General features: G+C 34.0%; 1 protein-coding gene across 1 annotated transcript; it reads right to left on the bottom strand.

Annotated features, from left to right (window-relative positions):
• Positions 1-14,480: 14,480 nt before the first annotated feature.
• On the bottom strand, positions 14,481-20,595 carry LOC141300837 (SUMO-conjugating enzyme UBC9-B-like). The gene is made up of 7 exons (XM_073831126.1): positions 20,479-20,595; positions 18,436-18,512; positions 17,465-17,548; positions 17,313-17,385; positions 17,127-17,236; positions 16,954-17,033; positions 14,481-15,286 (listed from the first exon to the last, which is right to left on the bottom strand). Exons 2-7 carry the CDS (start codon positions 18,499-18,501, stop codon positions 15,223-15,225), a joined length of 477 nt encoding a protein of 158 aa, XP_073687227.1. The 5' UTR covers positions 18,502-18,512; positions 20,479-20,595; the 3' UTR covers positions 14,481-15,222.
• Between the last annotated feature and the right edge of the window lie 2,222 nt (positions 20,596-22,817).

Here is a 22,817-nt window from a genome sequence, read left to right on the forward strand (position 1 = left end):
ATGTGTTTCCCAGAAAGCAAAATAAGTTAAATTTACCCTGATCTTCAAATTCAAAAAGTTTTAATTTGGCCCCTGGCTCTTAATGCATCGTGTTTCCTTCCGAAGCATTGAGCATTTGAACCTTCTGTAATAGTTGCATATGGTTCAAATACACAAAAATGCTGAAAAACCAAAGAATTTGTGGGACCTGAAGGATTTTTCTAAAGAACAGCGGGCAGTTTAACTGTTCAGCACAAAGGGGACTCATAAACAACTACCACCAAAAAAAAAAAAAACCACCAGTGTATGTAAACTTTTGAACAAGGTCCTTTTTTATAAATTCTGCTTTTTTTTTTTCTTTTGTGGACTATATGTAAACGTCTTTTATGTGAAATATCTTATTCAGGTCAGTACTAAATAAAAAAACAACATGCATTTTGTATAATCCTGGTAAAATAATTAACATTTTGCAGACTGTATATTTTGCTCTTTTTTGCATTTAAAGTTAAAAGGTTAGTTACTTTTTATTGTGTATGCACTAAGGATGCACTAAGTGAAATAAAATATAAGCTGTTTTTACTCTATCAGCTTGTTTTCATTCAATTCAGCATGTTTCGATACTTCCTGTCCTTATCTTCCCCAAGTTCCTGTAGCGCAACACTCCCAGAACCTCATCAGATAACCCTGAGAAGCTCATAAACATATCAGATGCATCTGTTGACGAGATAGTAAGTGTTGATGATAACAGATTGGGTAATTTTAACCCACAATTACCCACATATATGAATACATTTTCAGCGGAAAATATTGTACTATGCATTCATGTTCTTGAATGAAAATGTACAATACTCCACAAGTAATCCACAACACTCCAGTCTTTCAATTGACATCTTATAAAGTAAAAAGCTGCATGTTTGTAAGAAACAAATCCATCCATTTTTTACTTTTTTAACCATCAAAATATAAATCCATAATCCATAATGACACTTTCTCCATTGAAAAAGTCCATCCCCCGTTGTCCTCTCACATCAAAATCATCCATATATTTGTTTAGAACTGTTTTTGATTTTGTAAACTAAACTTGATTTGTGCAGATTTTTCTCCTGATTCAGGCAAGACGACTTTTTCACTGGAGACAGCAGTAAAAAGTGGTGGTTTGAAGTTAAAAACATCTTAATTAAGCAGCTTTTAGCTTCACAAGACATTAACTGATGAACTGGAGTCATGATGATTACTTGTGGATCACTGTAATATTTTTATCAGTTGTTTGGACTCTCATTCTGATGGCACCCATTCACTGCAGAGCATTCATAGGTGAGCAAATGATGTAAATTTATCCAAGCCTTTCAAATAAATTGATAAAATGGAGACAGAGATGGTTTGGTTTACATTCTTCAAAATATCTTCTTTTATTTTCCAGGTTTTGACAAAATCGTAATTTTTGCATTCACTAACCCGTTTGACAAATAAAATCTGCCTTGTTGCTAATGTGTTGGAATATTGCTGTCCATGTTTGTTGTGTGATCCCAACTATTCAATTACAAACTGAACACTGCAGACCCATTGCAAACCATCTGAATCAGGCCAGGTTTTGCTGTTATTTTCATTTCTCAGTAGCTGATTTTTAGATAAAAACCACAAACACAAGCACATGGCTTGGCACACAAAGTCTAAGCATCATAGCAAGGGATATTAAGCTCACTAAAGTGTTGGCACGCTGGCACGGCTCTTACTGAATACTGGCACCATCCGTTCGCCATGTGTTTACTTACTTTGCGAGGCTCGTTTGCAAAGACATCTGTTACTTTGTAGGGCACGCTTGAAAGTAGGACGCCTGGGTAGCACTTATCATAAGGCAGCATTAGGTGTTGTCATCCATAGATTTAGGACAGCCAATCAGATTGAACACCTCAGGGCCTCAGAAAGACTGATCTGATATCACCATTGCAAAACTGCTGTTAATCGGAAAAGCGCAGAGGAAACAGCTTATTATAAAAGCTCGTTTAGCCTGACCTTCTGCAAGACTGTCGGGTTCGAAGGCATAAAACCGTAACAAACAAAACTAGCCATGACTAAAGCTCCTCCAAAGCCGCATGAATAAATATAGGCCTCAGTCTGATTCTCATCAACGTAGGCGTGGGGTTAAGAAGTGTGTAGTTTCACATTTAACCTCAACTTTAACTATCACATCAATGATAATAATATAAACCATACACTTATGCTTGTGTCTAAAACTGAACTATAGACTCACAACAATTATTTTAAAAGCTCTCCTGCTTGCATGACTAATCTCAACTCTGGCGTTTTAGCATTACATCAAGTCAAGTGAAATGTAGTGCTTTTCACAATAAGGTTTAATGTTCATAATATCCTTATAGGCCTATCTTCTTGTCTTTTTTGCATTTAGCACATTGTATGACGATATAAACAGTGAAGTATGCTAGTTTTGATATGCTGGTTGTATCGCCCTATATAAGTAGGCTATGCGTGTAAAATTGGATATACTTTGGATATACTTGTACATCCAGTTCATTATTTTATTGATCATAATATCTTTATAGGCCTATCTTCTTGTCTTATTCGCATTTAGCACATTGTGCGACGATATAAACAAGTATGCTAGTTTTAATATGCTAGTTGTATCGCCCTATATAAGTATATTGTATGCATGTAAAATTGGATATACTTTAGATACACTTATATATCCAATTCATTTTTTTAATGTTCATAATATCTTTATAGGCCTATCTTCTTGTCTTATTCAGCACATTGTGCGACGATATAAACAAGTATGCTAGTTTTGATATGCTAGTTGTATCGCCCTATAAACAGTAAGTATGCATGTATGTAAAATTGGTTACTTTGGATATAGCCTACTTATATATCCAATTCATTATTTTAATATTCATAAAATCTTCATAGGCCTATCTTCACGTCTTATTCGCATTTAGCAAATTGTGTGACGTTACAAGTATGCTAGTTTTGATATGCTAGTTGTATCACCCTATATAAGCATGTAAAATTGGATATACTTGGATATACTTATATATCCAATTCATTATTTTAATAATGATATGCCTATCTTCATGTCGCATTTAGAACATTGTGCGACGATATAAACAAGTATGCTAGTTTTGATATGCTAGTATCGCCCTATTAAGTATGCATGTAAAATTGGTTACTTTGGATATACTTATATATCCAATTCATTATTTTAATATTCATAAAATCTTTATAGGCCTATATTCATGTCTTATTCGGATGTAAAATTTGACGCACTTTGGATATATTTGTATGTCCAATTAATTATTTCAATGTTTATAACATCTTTATAGGCATATGTCTTATTCGCATTTAGCACATTGTGCGTTGATATAAACAATGATGCTAGTTTTGATATGCTAGTATCGCCATATAAGTATCCTGTAGCGTGTAAAATTGGATATACTTATCCAACTATCTATAATGAGTTGGGAGATAATATAGTTTCATTTTGCGATATAATCAAGCAGTTGAGATTTGCTGTGATATGCTATGTGTAACTTGTTATCGCTTTATTCGAGTACTGAAGATAAAGTTAGATATAACCATCTGATCCATTAACGTTACTCACTTGACATTTGTTTATAATGAAATTAAAAAAAGGGAATCTGCTAAACATGTTAAACTGAACACCTATGGCGTTGTTTAGGCTTTCAAAGTGGCAGAAGTGTGATGAAACGTCTGAAGCATGTTAGAGAATTTGCTGATCTGAACCCAAGTGTGAAAAGATTGGAGATAGAGGTTAAATCGGATAAAAGTTCAGATGACTGATAAGACTCTCATCAAAAGGCTGACAAGTGCAGAGACAGGGAGAGAGATACAGAGATAGAGAAAGAGAGAGAGAGATGCGCAACTGAAGCTGTCTTTCATGTGCGTGTGAAACCAGAAACAACAACAACAACAACAGTCAGCGTCTGCAGGTATATTTTCAATCACTTTTATTATATTTTTTGAATAGCACGTCACATGCTTCTATTTCTGCCAAATGCGTTTGCTTGAGTTTTCTTTGTAGTTTTCGGTAAGCAATTTGGTTTCATTTCTTTCTGTGGTTTCTTTTGTAGGTGTACTTACCATAGTAAGTTCATTAAGTTGATAACACTAAAGTAAAAGTAACCTCACAATTCTCATTAGACAGTGAGAGTTATAAAATAAAGTTTTATAGTGAGAGTAAATAAAGTTTATGTTTACAGACACTTTGTAAAATTACTTCGTTTGAATTCAGATTCAAGTCAAAAGTTATACACCTTGCAGAATCTGCAAAATGTTGATTATTTTAACAAAATAAGAGGGATCATACAAAATGCATGTTACTTTTCATTTCCAACAATGATTGTATGATTGTGAGATCCATCTTTTCACACTGAGGGACTCACTGATGCTCCAAAAGAAAAAACAAATCATTAAGAGCTGGGGGTGAAAACTTTTGAACAGAATGAAGATGTGTACGTTTTTCTTATTTTGCCTAAATATCATATTTTATTTTCATTTAGTACTGCCCTCAGAAGACAGAACTTGTTTCACAGAAGACAAAATAAGTAGAATTTATCCTGATCTTCAAATTCTAAAAGTTTTCACTTAATGCATTGTTTTTCCTTCAGGAGCATCAGTGAGTGTTTGAAGCTTCTGTAATAGTTGCATATGAGTCCCTCAGTTGTCCTCAGTGTGAAACGGTGGATCTCAAAATCATACAGTCATTGTTAAAAAGGGTTCAAATATACAAAAATGCTGAAAAACGACAGAATTTAGAAGTCTTAGAAGTCTAATATAATATAATCTGTCACTTCTTATTGATTTTTAATGTCTTTATTTGTTACAGGGTAAAGAGAACATGCATTGCTCTCCTTTCATCCTCACATTGGTTTGTTTTTCTGATATTTTGGTGAATTTTATAACTTGGGGTAAGATTTTCTATTTCTACTCACTGTTTTATTTTATTATATATGTATATATGTGACCCTGGACCACAAAACCAGTCTTAAGTCGCTGGGGTATATTTGTAGCAATAGCCAAAAATACATTGCATGGGTCAAAATTTTTGATTTTTCTTTTATGCCAAAAATCATTAAGAAATTAAGTAAAGATCATGTTCCATGAAGATTTTTTGTAAAATTCCTACTGTAAACATATCAAAATGTAATTTTTGATTTGTAATATGCATTGTTAAGAACCTAATTTGGACAACTTTAAAGGTGATTTTCTCAGTCTTTTTGATTTTTTTGCATCCTCAGATTCCAGATTTTCAAATAGATGTATCTCAGCCAAATATTGTCCTATCCTAACAAACCATACATCAATAGAAAGCTTATTTATTGAGCTTTCATATGGTATATAAATCTCAGTTTTGTCAAATTTAACCTTATGACTGGTTTTGTCATCCAGGGTCACATATTATATATATTATATATGTATATAGCTATATTAGAGTCAGAAATTAACGAGGGCTTAAGGCAAAAATGCCACCCAAATGAACTTAGGAATGCATTGGCCAATCAGCTGCACTTAAATTAGTCAGCGCTGAAAACATTTGCCCATGAAGCCAGAATGTGACATGCCCAAAACGAAACAAAAATGTTTTATATTGTTTTCCATATCGATATTAATAATCACTATTACAATATAAAAAACTAAAATCTACAATAATGATTTTTGTCATAATATTGCAGCCCTATGAGCTCCTGTTTTTTAATAATAATAGGTGATTATAAAAAAAAAGCCTTCACAAATGTAAAAAATGCCCCTGGAAATCAATTCCAGGTGGCAAATATTGCCACTTAAATATGTAACCCTGGACCACGAAATCCAGTCATGAGGCTTTTTGGAATTTAAACATCATCTGAAAGATGAATAAATAAGCTGATGAATGGTTTGTTAGAATATGACAACTATTTAAAAAATCTGGAATCTGAGGGTGCAAAAAATATTGAGAAAATCGCCTTTAAAGTTGTCCAAATGAAGTTCTTAGCAATGCATATTACTAATCAAAAATTACTTTTTGATATATACGGTAGAAAATGTACAAAATATTTTCATGGAACATGATCTTTACTTAATATCCTAATGATTTTTTGGAATAAAATAAAAAAAAATTGTTGGCTATTGGTACAAATATACCTTCAAACTTGTTTTGTGGTACAGGGTCACATGTATGCAGTGCATTTATTGTGATGTATTACATGTTGCCTATAAAATGTGTTCAGGGGATCAGTATAATCTGGAGTGTCTCAGTAATTATGTATCCAATATCAACTGCTCTCTGAACATCTCGGCTGAGTCTCTGGGCAACGAATCGTCCTACTGGCTGCACTTCAGCACATATGAGTGAGATACTACACTGAATCACAATCACACACCAATCAAATCACAAATATACTAGTGTGGATGCTTGCTTGTGATAAATGCCTGTTTTTTGTGTAGCGAAGACCATGACTGCACACTGAAGATGGGAGAACAGTCATTACTATGCGTGCTGGATTTATCACCGTATGTGATTTTCAACGATATAGAGAGCTACAGGATCTCCCTCCGTTCCAGTTACCATGGCAACAACTTCTCCGTCGTGCTAGATGCTGACTTCATGCCTAGTAAACACAGTAAGAGCAAGTAGCTACATGCATTTCAGACCACAGTTCTGCTCAGTGCATCAGAGTCACACTGATATATATGTGTGTGTGTGTGTGTGTGTGTGTGTGTGTGTGTGTGTGTGTGTGTGTGTGTGTGTGTGTGTGTGTGTGTGTGTGTGTGTGTGTGTTGTAGTTCTTCCGGTCACTCCATCTAACCTGTCACTGCTCTGGGAGAAAGACATGGTGCTTTTCCAGTGGCACAGCGGATATGATGCAGACAGACTCCTCATATCCCATCTACAGTACCAGCTCAGCATTTACAGCCAACACAAGGTGTGTCATATCGTGAAAATCTGTGTTTAAGTGCTACAGTCGGATACCCAGTGCATCTACACAGCTAGAAAATGTGAAAAAGGACAAACAAGTAACTTTGTTTTGGTAAGCCTTTTTCTGCAAGCATGTGAAAAAACAAGCAAGTCATGTTTCACTCCCCCCCATGAGGTGGTAAGGGGATCTTATTTTAATATTAACGCCACCTAATCTGCATGTTTCCACCCAAGCAAGGGACAATAGTGTACTAGTTCTAACACCATGGTAAAAGTTGGAGCAAAGCCTGCTAACTGCTCTGTCGTTGGCTGCACAGACGAGCACCGAACGCTATTTAGAGTCCCAGCCTCAGGGGAGACGAGAGCAATGGATTTATTGATTTATTTACTGTATATTGCGCTGCTGACACACAGATCTATTATAAACATGCAATTTCTTTCCCAGCTATTTATCTTCACAGACAAAACCGACTGTTTTTGTGACTCCTGTGTTTTTAACATAAACTCATGGGTATTTGACAGTTTAAGCGCAATAAGACATGAAAGAGAACTTTGTTTAGTACTCACATGCTGCTTTCTATGTGCGTATATCAGAAGATTAAACTAATAGTTTGAAACATGTGGAAGCCCATTTCCGCTACTGAATAAAAAAAAAAGGTTATTGCGACTTTTTTTTCGGAGTTGCATGATATAAAGTCACAATTGCAACTTTATGTCTTGCAATTCTGAAAAATAAAGTTGCAATTGCATTAAATATACTTGCAATTGCGAAAAAAAAAAAGTCAGAATTGTGTGATATAAACTCTCAATTTTGTGAACAGTATTTTTTTCTCCTCAGAGCTGGACTTTATTTATATCTCACAATTCTGGGAAGAAAAAGTCAAAATTGCGAGATGTAAACTCGCAATTGTGAGAAAAAAATGCAGAATTGCGACTATTTCTCGCAATTAAGACATTATATTCCGCAGTTTGACTTTATAACTTACAATTGTGAGTTTGTATCACACAATTCTGAGAAAAAAGTCAGAATTGCGAGTTTATATCATGCAATTCTGAGAAGAAAAAAAGTCTGAATTGTGAGATAAAAAGTTGCATTTACCTTTTGTATTTTTTTATTCATTGGGAGAAACAGGCTTCCATAGAAACGCATGATTTCAGCGCGGTAGACATGATAATCAAAACCAAACAGATGTTCTTTAGCAGAGTATCTGAGTTACGAGCTGTACGAGTTCATTCGCATTTAAAGAGACATTCACGAAAACAGCGTGTTTCTGCTTTCTCTCAAAATAGGCATTTTCAAAATTATATAATAAATGATCTGTGGGATATTTTGAGCTGAAACTTCACAGACACGTTCTAGGGTCACCTGAGACTTACATATTGCAAAATAGGCATAATAGGTCATCTTTAAAAGTATTGGTGTTCTTTAAAACACTGTATTATTTTTTATGTTTTTTGTTTACATGTTTGTGAAAACTATTTCAGTGTTTCTAGTTTTTCTTTTGCATGATTCACCAAACTTTAGTAGGTATTTATAGTCTTTAAGCATCAAAATGAAATGCATTTTTCAACCCCTTTATCAAGCCAGTATACACTTAAAATAAAAAATGACGATAAATAATATTTTTTTTTGTCTATATACAGTTGTGCTCATAACCTTACATACCCCTGGCAGAATATGCTAAATGTTATTCATTTTAACAAAATAAGAGGGATCATGTTAACTGTATGTTACTTTTTTATTTAGTACTGTCCTGAAGAAGCTATTTCACATTATAGATGTTTATATATACTCCACAAGACAAAATAATAACAAAATTTATATAAATGACCCCGTTCAAAAGTTTAAATACCCTTCAATCTTAATACTGTGTGTCGCTTCCTGGATGATCCGCGACCGTTTTTATCTTTTGTGATTTTTTTCCATTTAGTATTGCACTTCAGAAGCTACATAAATATTTACATGTCTCCCAGAAGACAATATAAGTACAATTTACCCTGATCATCCAATTCAAAAAGTCATGGATCATCCAGGAAACAACACACAGTATTAAGATTCAAGCGTATGAATGTCATTTTTATAAATTCAGTTATTATTTTGTCTTGTGGAGTATATATAAACATCTGTTTTGTGAAATAGCTTAGTACTAAATAAAAAATAACATGCAATTTTATGAACCCTCTTATTTTGGTAAAACTATGAACATTTTGCATATTCTGCAAGGGGTGTGTAAACTTATGAGCACAACTGTATATAGACACAAACACACATGCAAATTTGTTCCTCTTCTAGAATTAATAAACATTCATAACTATTGCTTTGTGTCATATTACAGAAGTCAAACTAGATGTGGAGATCATTTCACATTACATAGCTTTAACAATGATGCAAGTTTCTATTAATTTCTATCAACTCCTCTTTCTCACAAGTATCTATTTAACACCATGGGAGAAGTACGTAACATGAGTAGTAGTACGAGTAGTACTTGTTTTGCTCCTCCATTTGTCACTCATTTCTGTGGTTCCTCTTTGTGTTTCAGCTGTATGAGGTAGAAACTGCAGACCAGAAGGTGTATGTGGAGGAGTCTAGATTTGAGCCTCACACAAATTACACAGTGAGTGTGAGATCACGGCCAGATCAAGTGCATTATAACGGCGTGTGGAGTCTGTGGGCCCCTGTGTTACACTGGAGATCACGAGACACTCACAGTGAGTCAGTTTCAGAGCACTCAAACGACTATAAAGAGAAACTGTTCATATTACATACTGTGATTAAGATTCATCTCACATTGTGCATTACAGAAGAGAATCCAGGAGGATTTTTCCAGATTTCCCCGTATCTCCTGCTGTTGTCATTGCCGCTGGTCCTTCTGACCTGTATCCCGTACTCCAGGTTAGAAAAAACATCTGCAGCATCCTGAAATGATCGGATTCTGTTTTCGTGTATATAAATGAAGGCTGTTTGTGTTGAAGATGGAGGAAGAATGATTATATACCATCACCAGCACCTTATTTCAGAGACTGGGATGTCGATGCTCAGGTAACTTCCAAAAAAAAAGAAGAAAAACAAACAAAGAAAAAAAAGCAATCATTCACTCAAACGATTTGTTAAAATGCTGATGTATAAAGTGAGGTTTATGAGTGAGTCACTGAATCATTCACTCAACCTATTAGTTTAAAAATGCAAAATTAATTAATAAATCACTAAGGTATACACATGCTGTAGCCAATTCATATAAATCTTCATATAATTAATTTCTACTTTTTTTAAGTCAAAAGTTTGCATACACCTTGCAAAATGTTATTTTACCAAAATAAGAGGGATCATACTAAATGCATGTTATTTTTTATTTAGTACTGACCTGAATAAGATATTTCACATAAAATACATTTACATATAGTCCACAAGAGAAAATAATAGTTGTTAATTTATAAAAATGACCCTGTTCACTTGATTCTTACTGTGTTGTTATCTGAATGATCCACAGCTGTGTTTTTTTGTTCAGTGATAGTTGTTCATGAGTCTCTTGTTTGTCCTGAACAGTTAAACTGTCTGCTGTTCTTCAGAAAAATCCTTCAGGTTCCACAAATTCTTTGATTTTCCAGCATTTTTGTGTATTTGAACCCTTTCCAACAATGACTGTATGATTTTGAGATCCACCGTTTCACACTGAGGACAACTGAGGGACTCATATGCGACTATTACCGAAGCTTCAAACACTCACTGATGCTCCAGAAGGAAACGTGATTCATTAAGAGCCAGGGGGTGAAAACTTTTGAACAGACTGAAGATGTGTACATTTTTCTTATTTTGCCTAAATATCATATTTTTTTATTTAATACTGCCCTTCAGAAGCTACAGAAGATAGTTACATGTTTCCTAGAAGATAAAATAAGTCAAATTTAGCCCGATCTTCAAATACAAAACGTTTTCACTCCCTGGCTCTTAATGCACCATTTCCTTCTGGAGCATCAGTGAGCGTTTGAACTTTCTGTAATAGTTGCATTCGAGTCTCTCAGTTGTCCTCAGTGTGAAAAGATGGATCTCAAAATCATACAGTCATTGTTGGAAAGAGTTCAAATACACAAAAATGCTGGAAAACCAAAGAATTTGTGGGACCTGAAAGATTTTTCCAAAGAACAGCGGGCAGTTTAACATGAACACACAAACAACAATTAATAAACAAACAGCACAACTGTGGAGCATTCAGGCAACAACACAGTATTAAGAATAAAGTGTATTTTCTCTTGTGGACTATATGTAAACATCCTTTATGTGAAATATCTTCTTCAGGTCAGTACTAAATCAAAAATAACATGCATTTTGTATGACCCCTCTTATTTTGGTAAAATAATTACCATTTTGCCAATTCTGCAAGGTGTATGTAAAACACTTCAACTGTAAATAATACTAAAATAACACTAGTCTTGGCTTTTCGTCATTGTCAAATGATGGTAAAAAACCTTTACAAATCAGATACGAAAAGCGAATCAAATATGGTTTTGCGGCGTCTTATCAGATTTAAGATATCAAACATGTTTCTGCCTTCGCAAACCCATTTAGGGAATTTGAAGACCGCAGAACTTTCAACAGCAATTCTACAATTTTGTTCTTTAATAGTGTCACTAATGCACACGGTTCTTAAAAATCTAAGTTAAAGTTGTGAGTAAAAATGTGGTCTTCATCTTTATTCTTGCACCTTTTATGGTTAGTTTAATGATGATTTGCAGTGTTAGAATTAAGGGGGAAAATTTACAAATAATGTACTCACCCCCTTGTCATCCAAGATGTTTCTTGAAGAAAACATTTCAGTAATGTTATCCACATGGTGGACTTCTATTGTGCCCCTGAGTTTGAACTTCCAAAATGCAGTTTAAATGCAGCTTCAAAGAGCTCTAAACGATCCCAGCCGAAGAAAGATGGGTCTTATCTAGCGAAATGATTTTTCTAAAAAAAAAAAAAAAAAAAAAAGTACAATTTATGTCTAGCTTTACTCCAGTTCTTCACAGTTAGGGAATGTCGAAAAACTCCCATCTCATTTTCTTCTCCAACTTCAAAATCGTCCTACTTCACTGCAGAAGTGTTTAAAAGAACATCAAACACCCTTCACAAAAAAGGTAAAATAGTGAAATAGGATGATTTTGAAGTTGGAGGAGAAAAAGAGATGGGAGTTTTTCTACATACCCTAACTGTATTGAACTGGAATACACAGAGTTCACACAGAGCTAGACAAGCTTTTGAGGTTAAAAACTATATAAATTGCAATCTTTTTTACTAGATAAGACCCTTCTTCCTCGGCTGGGATCATAGAACACTTTGAAGTTGCATTTAAACTGCATTTTGGAAGTTCAAACTCATGGGCACCAAAGAAGTCCACTATATGGAGAGAAATCCTGAAACGTTTCCCTCAGGAAACATAATTTATCAACGACTAAAGCAAGAAAGACACGAACATATTGTGTGACAAGGAGGTGAGTAAATTATCTGTAAATTTTTGTTCTGGAAGTGAACTTCTTTAAGAAGTTCTACAGATTTGCATGGGTGGAAACAGTTGTTCTCGATTCTGACGCCAAACAAACTATTACTCTTCTAATACGTGACCGATAATGGTAGTCTGTGTGTGTATTTTCAGGTCTGCTCAGGGCTGTCAGGTAAGATGCAAGATATAATGCAGGGGGAGGAGTCTCTCCAGATTGACATTCTGACAGAAAGCACAGACACGCCCTTTCAACCCTCCACTTTAGACTATGAGAAGATGGGAAAGTTCGAGGCTTCCAGCATGCCGCAGTCTCCTGTGGGGTCAGAGGTCGACTCAGGCTGCTGGATTCGCAATTTTGTCGCAACCGAGAGAGGAAGCATCACATGCAGTGAGGATTACTGCACACTGTCCAATTCACAGACGTTCTAACACGTGCATACATGCTATTGTTCAGTTTGGGGTCAGTAGGATTTCTTGAGCATCAAATCAGCATGTTAGAATGATTTCTGAAGGATCGTGTGTCATTTCAGACTGGAGTAATGATGCTGAAAATTCAGTTTTGCATCACAGGAATAAATTACATTGTAAAGCATATCGAAATAGAAAGCAGTGATTTTAAATTGTAAAAACATCTCAGAATATTTCCGCTTTTACTGTATTTTGTATCAAATAAAGGCAGCCTTAAAAGCATTAAAAGGTTAAAAAAAAAAACTTACTGATCCCCTTTTGAACAGTAGTGCATATGTGGCACAAGTTTGGAAACGAGCTTAAAATTGAGCAATAATGAATGTATTTTTATTTTACTTTTATACATAATGTGCTAATATACTACATAGACCAAAAGCATAAAAATAAATGCATCCACACATGCATAATCTGCTATTTGCTTTAATAAGCTAAATATATTACCCACAATATAGTTTAGTTTAATTGCCACAAATTACATAAGTAAATACTTTTAATTTTTTTAATGTACTTATATATTTTTATTGTTTTCATTTTAATTACACTACCAGTCAAAAGTTTTTGAACAGTAAAATTTTTAATGTTTTTTTTTCAATAAGTCTCTTCTGCTCACCAAGCCTGCGTTTATTTGATTTAATGTACAGCAAATACTGTAAAATTTTGAAATAAAGAACTGTTTTCTACGTGAATATATTTTGTAATTTATCTCTGTGATCAAAGCTGAATTTCAGCATCATCACTCCAATATTCAGTGTCACATGATCCTTCAGAAATCATTCTAATATGCTGATTTGCTATTCAAGAAACATTTGTATTGTTATTAATATTTAAAACAGTGGAGTAAATTTTTTCAGGATTTTTTGATGAGTAAAAAGTCTGAAAGATCAGCATTTCTTTCAAATAAAAAGCTTGTGTAACATTATACACTATACTATTCAAAAGCTTGAAGTCAGGATGTTTTGTGGGAAAGAAACTATAGACATTAATACTTTTATTTAGCAAGGATGCTTTCAATTGATCAAAAGTGGTGAAAAATATTTATAATGTTACAAAAGATTTCCATTCCAGATGAATGCTGTTCTTCTGAACTTTCTTTTAAATCAAAGCAACCTAAATAATGTTTTCAACATCATAATGAAAAGGTTTTGTAATCAGAAAATAAGAATATTAGAATGATTTCTGGAGGATCATGTGACACTGAAGACTGAATGATGCTGAAAATTCAGCTTTGAAATCACAGCAATAAATTACATTTTAAAATATAAGTAAAAACCATTTCATAATTTTACTGTTTTTGCTATACTTTGGATCAAAATAAATGCAGGCTTGGTGATCAAAAAAAAAAAACTTGACTGGTCATGCATATTTTTATATTTAAAGCTATTCAGCTGCTCAGATCTCTGCTATAGCCTTTTGATATTATGAATGTTTATATCATCATTAATGCTATTTAAATAAAACTCAGTTAACATTCGGCATCAAGAACGACTCACGTCTCACCTTCTTCTGTTTTTAGCGAGCCATGAGCATTTTGTTGCTGTGCCACGTATAAACACCCCTCCATCGAGTTGTTTTTAAACACAGGAACGCATCTGATATAAAAGAAACACATACACAGTCGTCAGACGCATTTTGTAGAAAGAGCTTTATTAAACATACAGACACAATCAGTGTGAACACAGGACACATGTTCCCATCAAACAAACAAGAAACCATGTACAGCACGTTTAAGAGAATTGGACTCTGGTTCTGCTGCTCACAGGAGCAATTATTCTGGACTTTATTCGACGAATCAGCATTAGACAATCCTAGACAGATCTAAGACCACGTGGCTGGTCAAATACAAACACGTCCAATGGAGAGGAAACTGGTCCTAGATCAGCATTCTGGGGGGGAAACTTCACCATGAGGCACTATCCCACATACAAAACGCAATAAACCAAACTAAACCAGAGCCACGCGGGACACAGCACGCACTCGCTCGCTCACTCACTCACTCACTCACTCACTCACTCGAGGGGAAACAAAGCTTCACAAACATAATAAAATGACGAGTGTATGCGCACGCAGACAGACGCCAAATGAATAAAAAGCTAAAATCCCAACAGTCCGCTTTTGACCGGAGACTGAAGCTGTGAATGCGAGACCTGTGGATACTGAATTGGTGAGTGCGTTCTAAAGGGAACGGAGAGCAAAGGAAATTAAAAGGGAAGAGGAGGAGTGTGTAAGAGTGTGATGATTTCGGTGGAGGGGGAAGGGGTCAGGGTCGATGGCACAGACATCATGTTTTAAGTCCTTTTAGTCCCGGTGAGAGGATAGCATGAGTATTCACATATTCCCTCTTTCCATTCGTCCATCTTTCCGGCGCGCTTACGATGGGGAGAATTTTTTGGCCTGTGCACGAACTCTCTTCTCGTACTCCACTCTATTCTGACTGTAAACCAAAACAGAGCAATCAATGCAAGAAACATCTCACACTCCATATAATCACACTAGTGAGCTGCCCTAGCTAGGGAACATTTAAAGTTGGCTTAAGTGTGCCCTTAAAGGATCTTTCAAACTCTAGGGAAAATAATGCTTCCTTATGAATCTAAAGTAGCTCTGCACTCTTCCTTTGTGTAGAATGCAATGGTATCTGGGCTAATATTGAATGAAGCATTAATATTAAAATAAAGGTAAACCAATTATGAAATAAATCTAAATTTTGAGAAAGAAAGGTAATAAGATATACAGTCAAGCACGAAATTATTCACACCCCTGGCAAATTCTGACTTAGTTACTTTTATTCAACCAGCAAGTCTTTTTTTTTTACTGGAAATGACACAGGCTTCTCCCAAAAGATAATAAGACGGTGTACAAGAGGCGTCATTGTGGAAAAAAAATATTTCTCAGCTTTTATTTACATTTGAACAAAAAGTGTCATGTCCAAAATTATTCATACTCTTTGCAAACTGTCACAGTCTATGGGAAAATCCAAAGTTCTATACCATTCCAAATAGTCCAAGCTGTTCTAAAGCATCTGATTCATTGGGAACTGTAAATACATCATTTAGTGTCATAATTATTATTTAGTGTCTCATCTACAAATTTAATAATTGAAAGTCCTAATTATGAGAAGTCAAAATTGATAGTCAATTAGGTGTCATAATTATGAGATAAACAGATAAAAGGCCAAAATTATGACTCACTTATCCATAATATAAAATGAGATAAAACTAAAAATCATATAAAGACAAAAATAAAACAAATCAAAATTACGATTTAAGTGAAAATTAAGTTGATTATGAGATTTATAGAGTTAAACTAAAAAAATATTATATAAAAAGAAAAATTTTAAATATTAATTCATAATTATGAGATGGTGATAATTGAGATAAAAACTGTAAATTACAAGTAAAAATTGAGATATTTATAATTGAGATTAAAAAAAAAAAAAAAATTATATATATGTGTGTGTGTGTGTGTGTGTGTGTGTGTGTGTGTGTGTGATCCTGGACCACAAAACCAGTTTGTTAGGATAGGACAATATTTGGCCGAGATACGTCTATTTGAAAGTCTGGAATCTGAGGGTGCAAAAAAATCATCTTTAAAGTTGTCCAAATTAAGTTAACAATGCATTTTGCTAATCAAAAATTACATTTTGATGTATTTACAGTAGGAATTTTACAAAAAAATGTTTTTGTAATTTTTACTTTTTAAGTGTCATGATGACTTTTTTCTACCAATTTCTACTTTTTTGTAACTACATAATATAAAAATTGTAATTGACAAAATAAAAATTGTCTTAAAGTAAACTAAAATGTTGAATTAAAAAAAAAAACTTTTTTCATATTAACTGAAGTGGTACAAATGGATTTGATGTTCTATTTTTTTTCTTTTTAGAAATCCCAATACATTGCATCGCCAATAGCAGCATGCTAACCTGCACTTTCTTGTGTGTGTGTTTTTCATACAGCTGGCATGACGAGTGCTATTTCTGTGAGAAGCTCGTGAGAAACATTTCAAATTAACCACTTGTGATGTTCTATTTTAAGACGCTTACTAAAATTCGGACCTATGCAACACTTACATACTGTAAAACTTTTTTTGTGTTTATCATACCAGTAAATAGTGTACGCCTCCGCCTGAGCTGGATCCTGTATGTTCGGTTCATTTAACAGCTCCTGAATCCCTAACAGGATCTGAATGAGATAAAAACAGCAAGGTGAGTTTTCATAAAAGAGCATTTCAGTACACAAAGCACTAAAATAGAACGGACTAGAGTTTCAACAGACCTGTTTAATGGTAATGGCAGGTCTCCAGTCTTTATCCTCCTCAAGGATGGAAAGACACACTGTTCCTGACGGATACACATTCGGATGGAACAGTGGGGGCTCAAATTTACCTACGGAAGAGAAGTAAGCATTTTGATGAGGTGTGATTGAGACAGCAAGGACTGGATGTGTTTGTGCAATACTCACATTTTGGGGGTGATGAGGGGTAGTCATCTTTAAACAGCATCCTTAATTTAAACAAACCTCCTTCCCATGGAGTCTAGAGAAAGAACGAAAGAGAGCTCACATGGTGCCACAACGGATTAATTGAATTTTGAAGTTTAAATGAACAGTCTTACCCCTTTCTTTCCTGGAATAGCACATTCCCAGTTCATAAGATTCATGGTACCGTCAGGGTTTTTCGTCGGCACAGCAACAAAGCCCTGGGGACATTGGGTCGGGACAAAAGCACTAAGTGAGCACCAGAGAATACGATGCTTGTGTGTTAACCAGGGTTCAGAATGAAACAAAGGTGCATTTAGTAGTATACAGTTGAGGTCAAAAGTTTACATCCTCCTTTCAGAAACTGCAAAATGTTACCAAAATAAGAGGGATCATACAAAGTGCATGTTATTGTTTATTTAGTACTGACCTGAACAAGATTTTTCACATAAAAGATGTTTACATATAGTCCACAAGAGAAAATAGTTGAATTTATTAAAAAAAACAACGCTGTTCAAAAGTTTACATACTCTTGATTCTTAATAACCCCTAGGCTCTTAATGCATTTGTTTCCTTCTGGAGCATCAGTGAGTGTTTGAAGCTTCTGTAATAGTTGCATATGAGTCTCTCAGTTGTCCTCAGTGTGAAAAGAAGGATCTCAAAATCATACAGTCATTGCTGGAAAGGGTTCAAATACACAAAAATGCTGGAAATCCAAAGAATTTGTGGAACCTGAAGGAGCAGTTTAACTGTTCAGGACAAACAAGGGACTCATGAACAACTACCACTAAACAAAAAAAAAACACAGCTGTGGATCATTCAGATAACAACATAGTGTTAAGAATCAAGTGGATCAAAACTTTTGAACAGGGTCATTTTTATAAATTCAACTATTATTATTATTTTCTCCTGTGGACTACATGTAAACATCTTTTATGTGAAATATCTTATTCAAGTCAGTACTAAATTAAAAAACAGCAGGCATTTTGTATGATCCCTCTCATTTTAGTAAAATAATTAACAATTTGCAGATTCTGAAAGGGGCATGTAAACTTGACTTCAACTGTATATCAAGAACTGTATATAAAAGTACATTAGGTTTACTCACGAATGGATGATCTTTCCGCCATGCTTTGCGCTCTTGTGCAAGTCGACTCAGAGCAATGCCAGACATGACCACTGATCCTATGGAGAAATGCACATTTATTTAAGTACATGCTGTCTAAAAATAAACAGGGGAGAGCAGGGTGATATTTTTAGAAAGTTCCCATCATATACACCATGACAGACATACATATATATGGTTGATAGTTGTTAAAAAAATAATAAATATAAGTAATTGGTTGCAGGTTTCATTGATCTGATTCTGAGCATTTTGAGTAAAAAAATATATTTTTGTGAATAATTTTGTCAATATTTACTCAAATAATGCATAAGGCCAGTTCAATGAGGTCTACGATTAGTCAGTTCCAAACTAAAAACACAAAATCTAATTCAATAAAGAAATAAATAAATGAAACAAATAAAAAAAGATTTACTCCAATATTTGGTAATAGGGTTAGTGATGATAAATAAATAATTTTGATGATAAATAATAATTTTCGTAGGCCAGTCATTTTTGATCAGGTGCATAAATAAATAAATGAATACATAACATAACATAAACCCTGGACCACAAAACCTTAAAGAAGTCTTAAAGGAGTAGTTCACTTTCAAAACAAAATTGCACAGATAATGTACTCACCCCCTTGTCATCCAAGATGTTCATGTCTTTCTTTCTTTAGTTTTAAGAAAATTATGTTTTTGGAGGAAAACATTTCAGGATTTCTCTCCATATAGTGGACTTCTATGGTGCCCCAGAGTTTGAACTTCCAAAATGCAGTCAAAGGACTCTAACGATCACAGCCAAGGAAAGAATGGTCTTATCTAGCAAAACAATTGGTTATTTTCTAAAAAAAAAATTACAATTTATATACTTTTTAACCTCTTGTCTAGCTCTGTGTGTACTCTGTGTAGATTAAAAAGTATATCAATTGTAAATGTTTTAGAAAATAACTGATCGTTTCTCTAGATAAGACCCTTCTTCCTCGGCTGGGATCATTTAGAGCCCTTTGAAGCTGCATTTAAACGGCATTTTGGAAATTCAAACTCGGGGGCACCATAGAAGTCCATTATATGGAATCAAATCCTGAAATGTTTTCCTCAAAAAAAAAAAAAACAATTTCTTTGCGACTGAAGAAAGAAAGACATAAACATCTTGGATGACAAGCGGGTGAGTACATTATCTGTAAATATTTGTTTTGAAAGTGAACTTCTCCTTTAAGGAGCAATAGCAATAGCCAACAATTCATTGTATGGGTTACAATTATCATTTTTTCTTTAATGCCAAAAACTATTAGGATATTAAGATCATGTTTCATGAAAATATTTTGTACATTTTCTTAGCATAAATATATCAAAACTTAATTTTTGATTAGTAATAAGCATTGCTAAGAAAAAGTTCTTGTACACTGTAAAGTCTAATGGGACATTTACTAGCATTTTCAGGAAAAAGAAAGTAAAGTTACTCAATGACATGACACAGTTTACCCCAACACTAACACTACTGTATATAATTGATAAGGTTACCATAATCAAGATTTGACATGTTATAAAATCCACAGTATGACTATAATCGACATTTGATGTCACACTATGTAACCAAGCTAATTTTCATAAACACCACAATCAAAACCGAGGTGACTAATTTCCTCCTAAAGACATAATAATGGCTTTAATTATAGATTCTGATGTAGGTCACAATATGAAGTTTCAAAGCTTGGCTATGGTGTCATAACACAGGTTTCTAAGTCCTCACAATGGCATCGTAACAGAAGTTCGTTGCACACTGTGACACAATGGTATTTTAACTCCACATTATGACACCATAATCAAGCAAGGTTTTAACTTAACATTGTGACACCATAAAATGTCAATAAATATGGAGTCCAGCGCTGGAACGCCGTTCATGAGCGCGCAGGACAAAGAAACTCGACTTCCTTTGACGCGAGCGCGCGTTCACACAGCAACCATGCCAAACAAAACCGATGCGACCGTCTACCGAACGCCGAAACGCAATAATACATCGACAGTACGGACAGAACCGCCTTACCTTATGAATCCCAGTGTTATTCGACTTCTGGGCCCGCGTACTCGAATCGTGTTTGACTCGGAACCAAAGCTGTGAAGTTTCCCTCCCGAAAACACATTCGGTTCTGAAGCAGTCTAATCAGGACCGGCGGGACGGCACGCAGATCGCCTGAAGGAAAAAAAGCGGTCGGTTGAAATAACGCGAATGCTGTTTGTACAACCGATCGAATTGTTGACATATTTTAGATTAGATGGACAGGCGACATGTGTTTGGGAAAATTAGACGTTGTCTTTATGGTCTTTACCTTCGTGGAAACAATTTAGAGCAGGCATTCCTATAGACAGCTAACATTTAAAGGGACAGTACCTGAATTAAAAAAAAATCTATCTATCTATCTATCTATCTATCTATCTATCTATCTATCTATCTATCTATCTATCATTAAAGTGGCTGTTTTGTCCTGGTCGTTCATCAATTATATACTCTCAAGTTGTTACAGATCTGTTCTGTTTGCTTTCTTCATTTAATTTCTGAAGAGAAACATACAGCATAAATACTAAGTAAGGCCTAAATTCCCTGGTTTCATTCATACTTTCCAGGGCATTCTATATAATTATATATTTAAAAAAATTGACCTTAGTTCCTATTGACGTCTGTTTTTTTCCATACTATGGAAGTCAATAGGGACCAGAAACTGTTTTGTGAGCAAAACATTTTATTTATATATTTTTGTATTTATTTATATTTTTTTATGACCACATGGTGGAGCTGTGAATGTAGAGATGAAACCTGTAATATATCTAAATATATTGGTCTCATGAATTTCCAATCAGTGTTATTTTAATATTGTTTATATGCTTTTATAGTATTTGTTAATGTTTTGAAAAAGCCTTTATTTATTTATTTTTTTGTAATTTTGCTAAATGCTTCTGTCATTTTTATTAGTTATTAATATTTATAAATAGTGTTATTTGTATTTTAGTTTTAGTAATTTTAGTGCACCAACTTACACTTGTTTTAGTTAGTTGCCAAAGCAAAATTGCTTATTATTTTTAAAATGTAAAAAACATTTTTATTTAATTATTTGTAATTGATTTAATTAATAATTTATAATATATTGCTTTGATATTTATTTTTAATTTTTTCCAAAATGGCAGTAAAAACCACACAGACACATCACTATTTTAAAAATGCATTTGTATCTTAAAAGGTGTGGATGTGTGTCGCTACATTCATCTACTTGAATTTTACAGTGACGTGATTTTGCAATACAGGTTTAGATATTAGCAGTTCAAAATGGCATACAAATGCATACATTATTGGCTTATAAGATGCATAATATAGTGCATATCAAAATGTGCAAGATCAGGACAGGCAAGGTATAATTCAAATGCTTCATATATCCTTTCTTTCTTATTGGTTGACAGACAGAAAAGCTCCTTCCCTTTAAGGTCCAGCCAAGTGTTCAATAATAAGATACACAAACACATTTCTTAACAGCAGTTCACTGATATCTCTGAAATATTGCCTAGATAATAATAATAATAATAATAATAATAATAGCAGTAGTGCAAAAGCAATAATTTTCACAATAAAAGGAGTACAAAACATATAGGTTTCCAGTAACATGTGTTGCAGATACTGTATATAATATTATTATTCAAAAGTTTGGGGTTAAAGAGTTTTTTTTTTTTTCTTTTTGCAAAAAAATGATAGTTTTATTCAGCAAGGATGCATTAAATTGATCAAAAGTGACAGTAAAGATGCTGTTCTTTTGATCAAAGAATCCTAAAAGTTTAATGATTTTCACAAAAATATGAAGCAGCACAACTGTTTTCAACTTTGATAACAATCATAGATGTTTCTTGAGCAGCAAATCATCATATTAGAATGATTTCTGAAGGATCATGTGACACTGAAGACTGGAGTAATGATGCTGAAAATTCAGCGTTGATCACAGGAATAAATTACTTTTTAAAATATATTCAAACTAAACTGTTCTTACTGTATTTTTGATCAAATTAATGTAGAGATACATAGAAAAACATTCAAAAAATATTACCGACCCCAAACTTTTGAATGGTAGTGTGGCTAAAATCTCTAAAAACACTAAGAAATATTACTCAGCCCTACAAACTTGCATAAAAATTGTGCTCAACCATGGTGCTATTGCAAAATTTGTATTGCTGTGTTTATATAGTTAAGATTAAAAGTTTACATACCCCTTCAGAATCTGCAAAATGTTAATTATTTGAGCAAATTAAGAGAGATCGTACAAAATGCATGCTATTTCTTTTTTTTGTACTGACCTGAATAAGGTATTTCACATAAAAGAAAACTTTTTGTCTTCTATATCTTCT

Source organism: Garra rufa, chromosome 24, assembly GCF_049309525.1.
Source record: "Garra rufa chromosome 24, GarRuf1.0, whole genome shotgun sequence".
Taxonomy (NCBI): domain Eukaryota; kingdom Metazoa; phylum Chordata; class Actinopteri; order Cypriniformes; family Cyprinidae; genus Garra; species Garra rufa.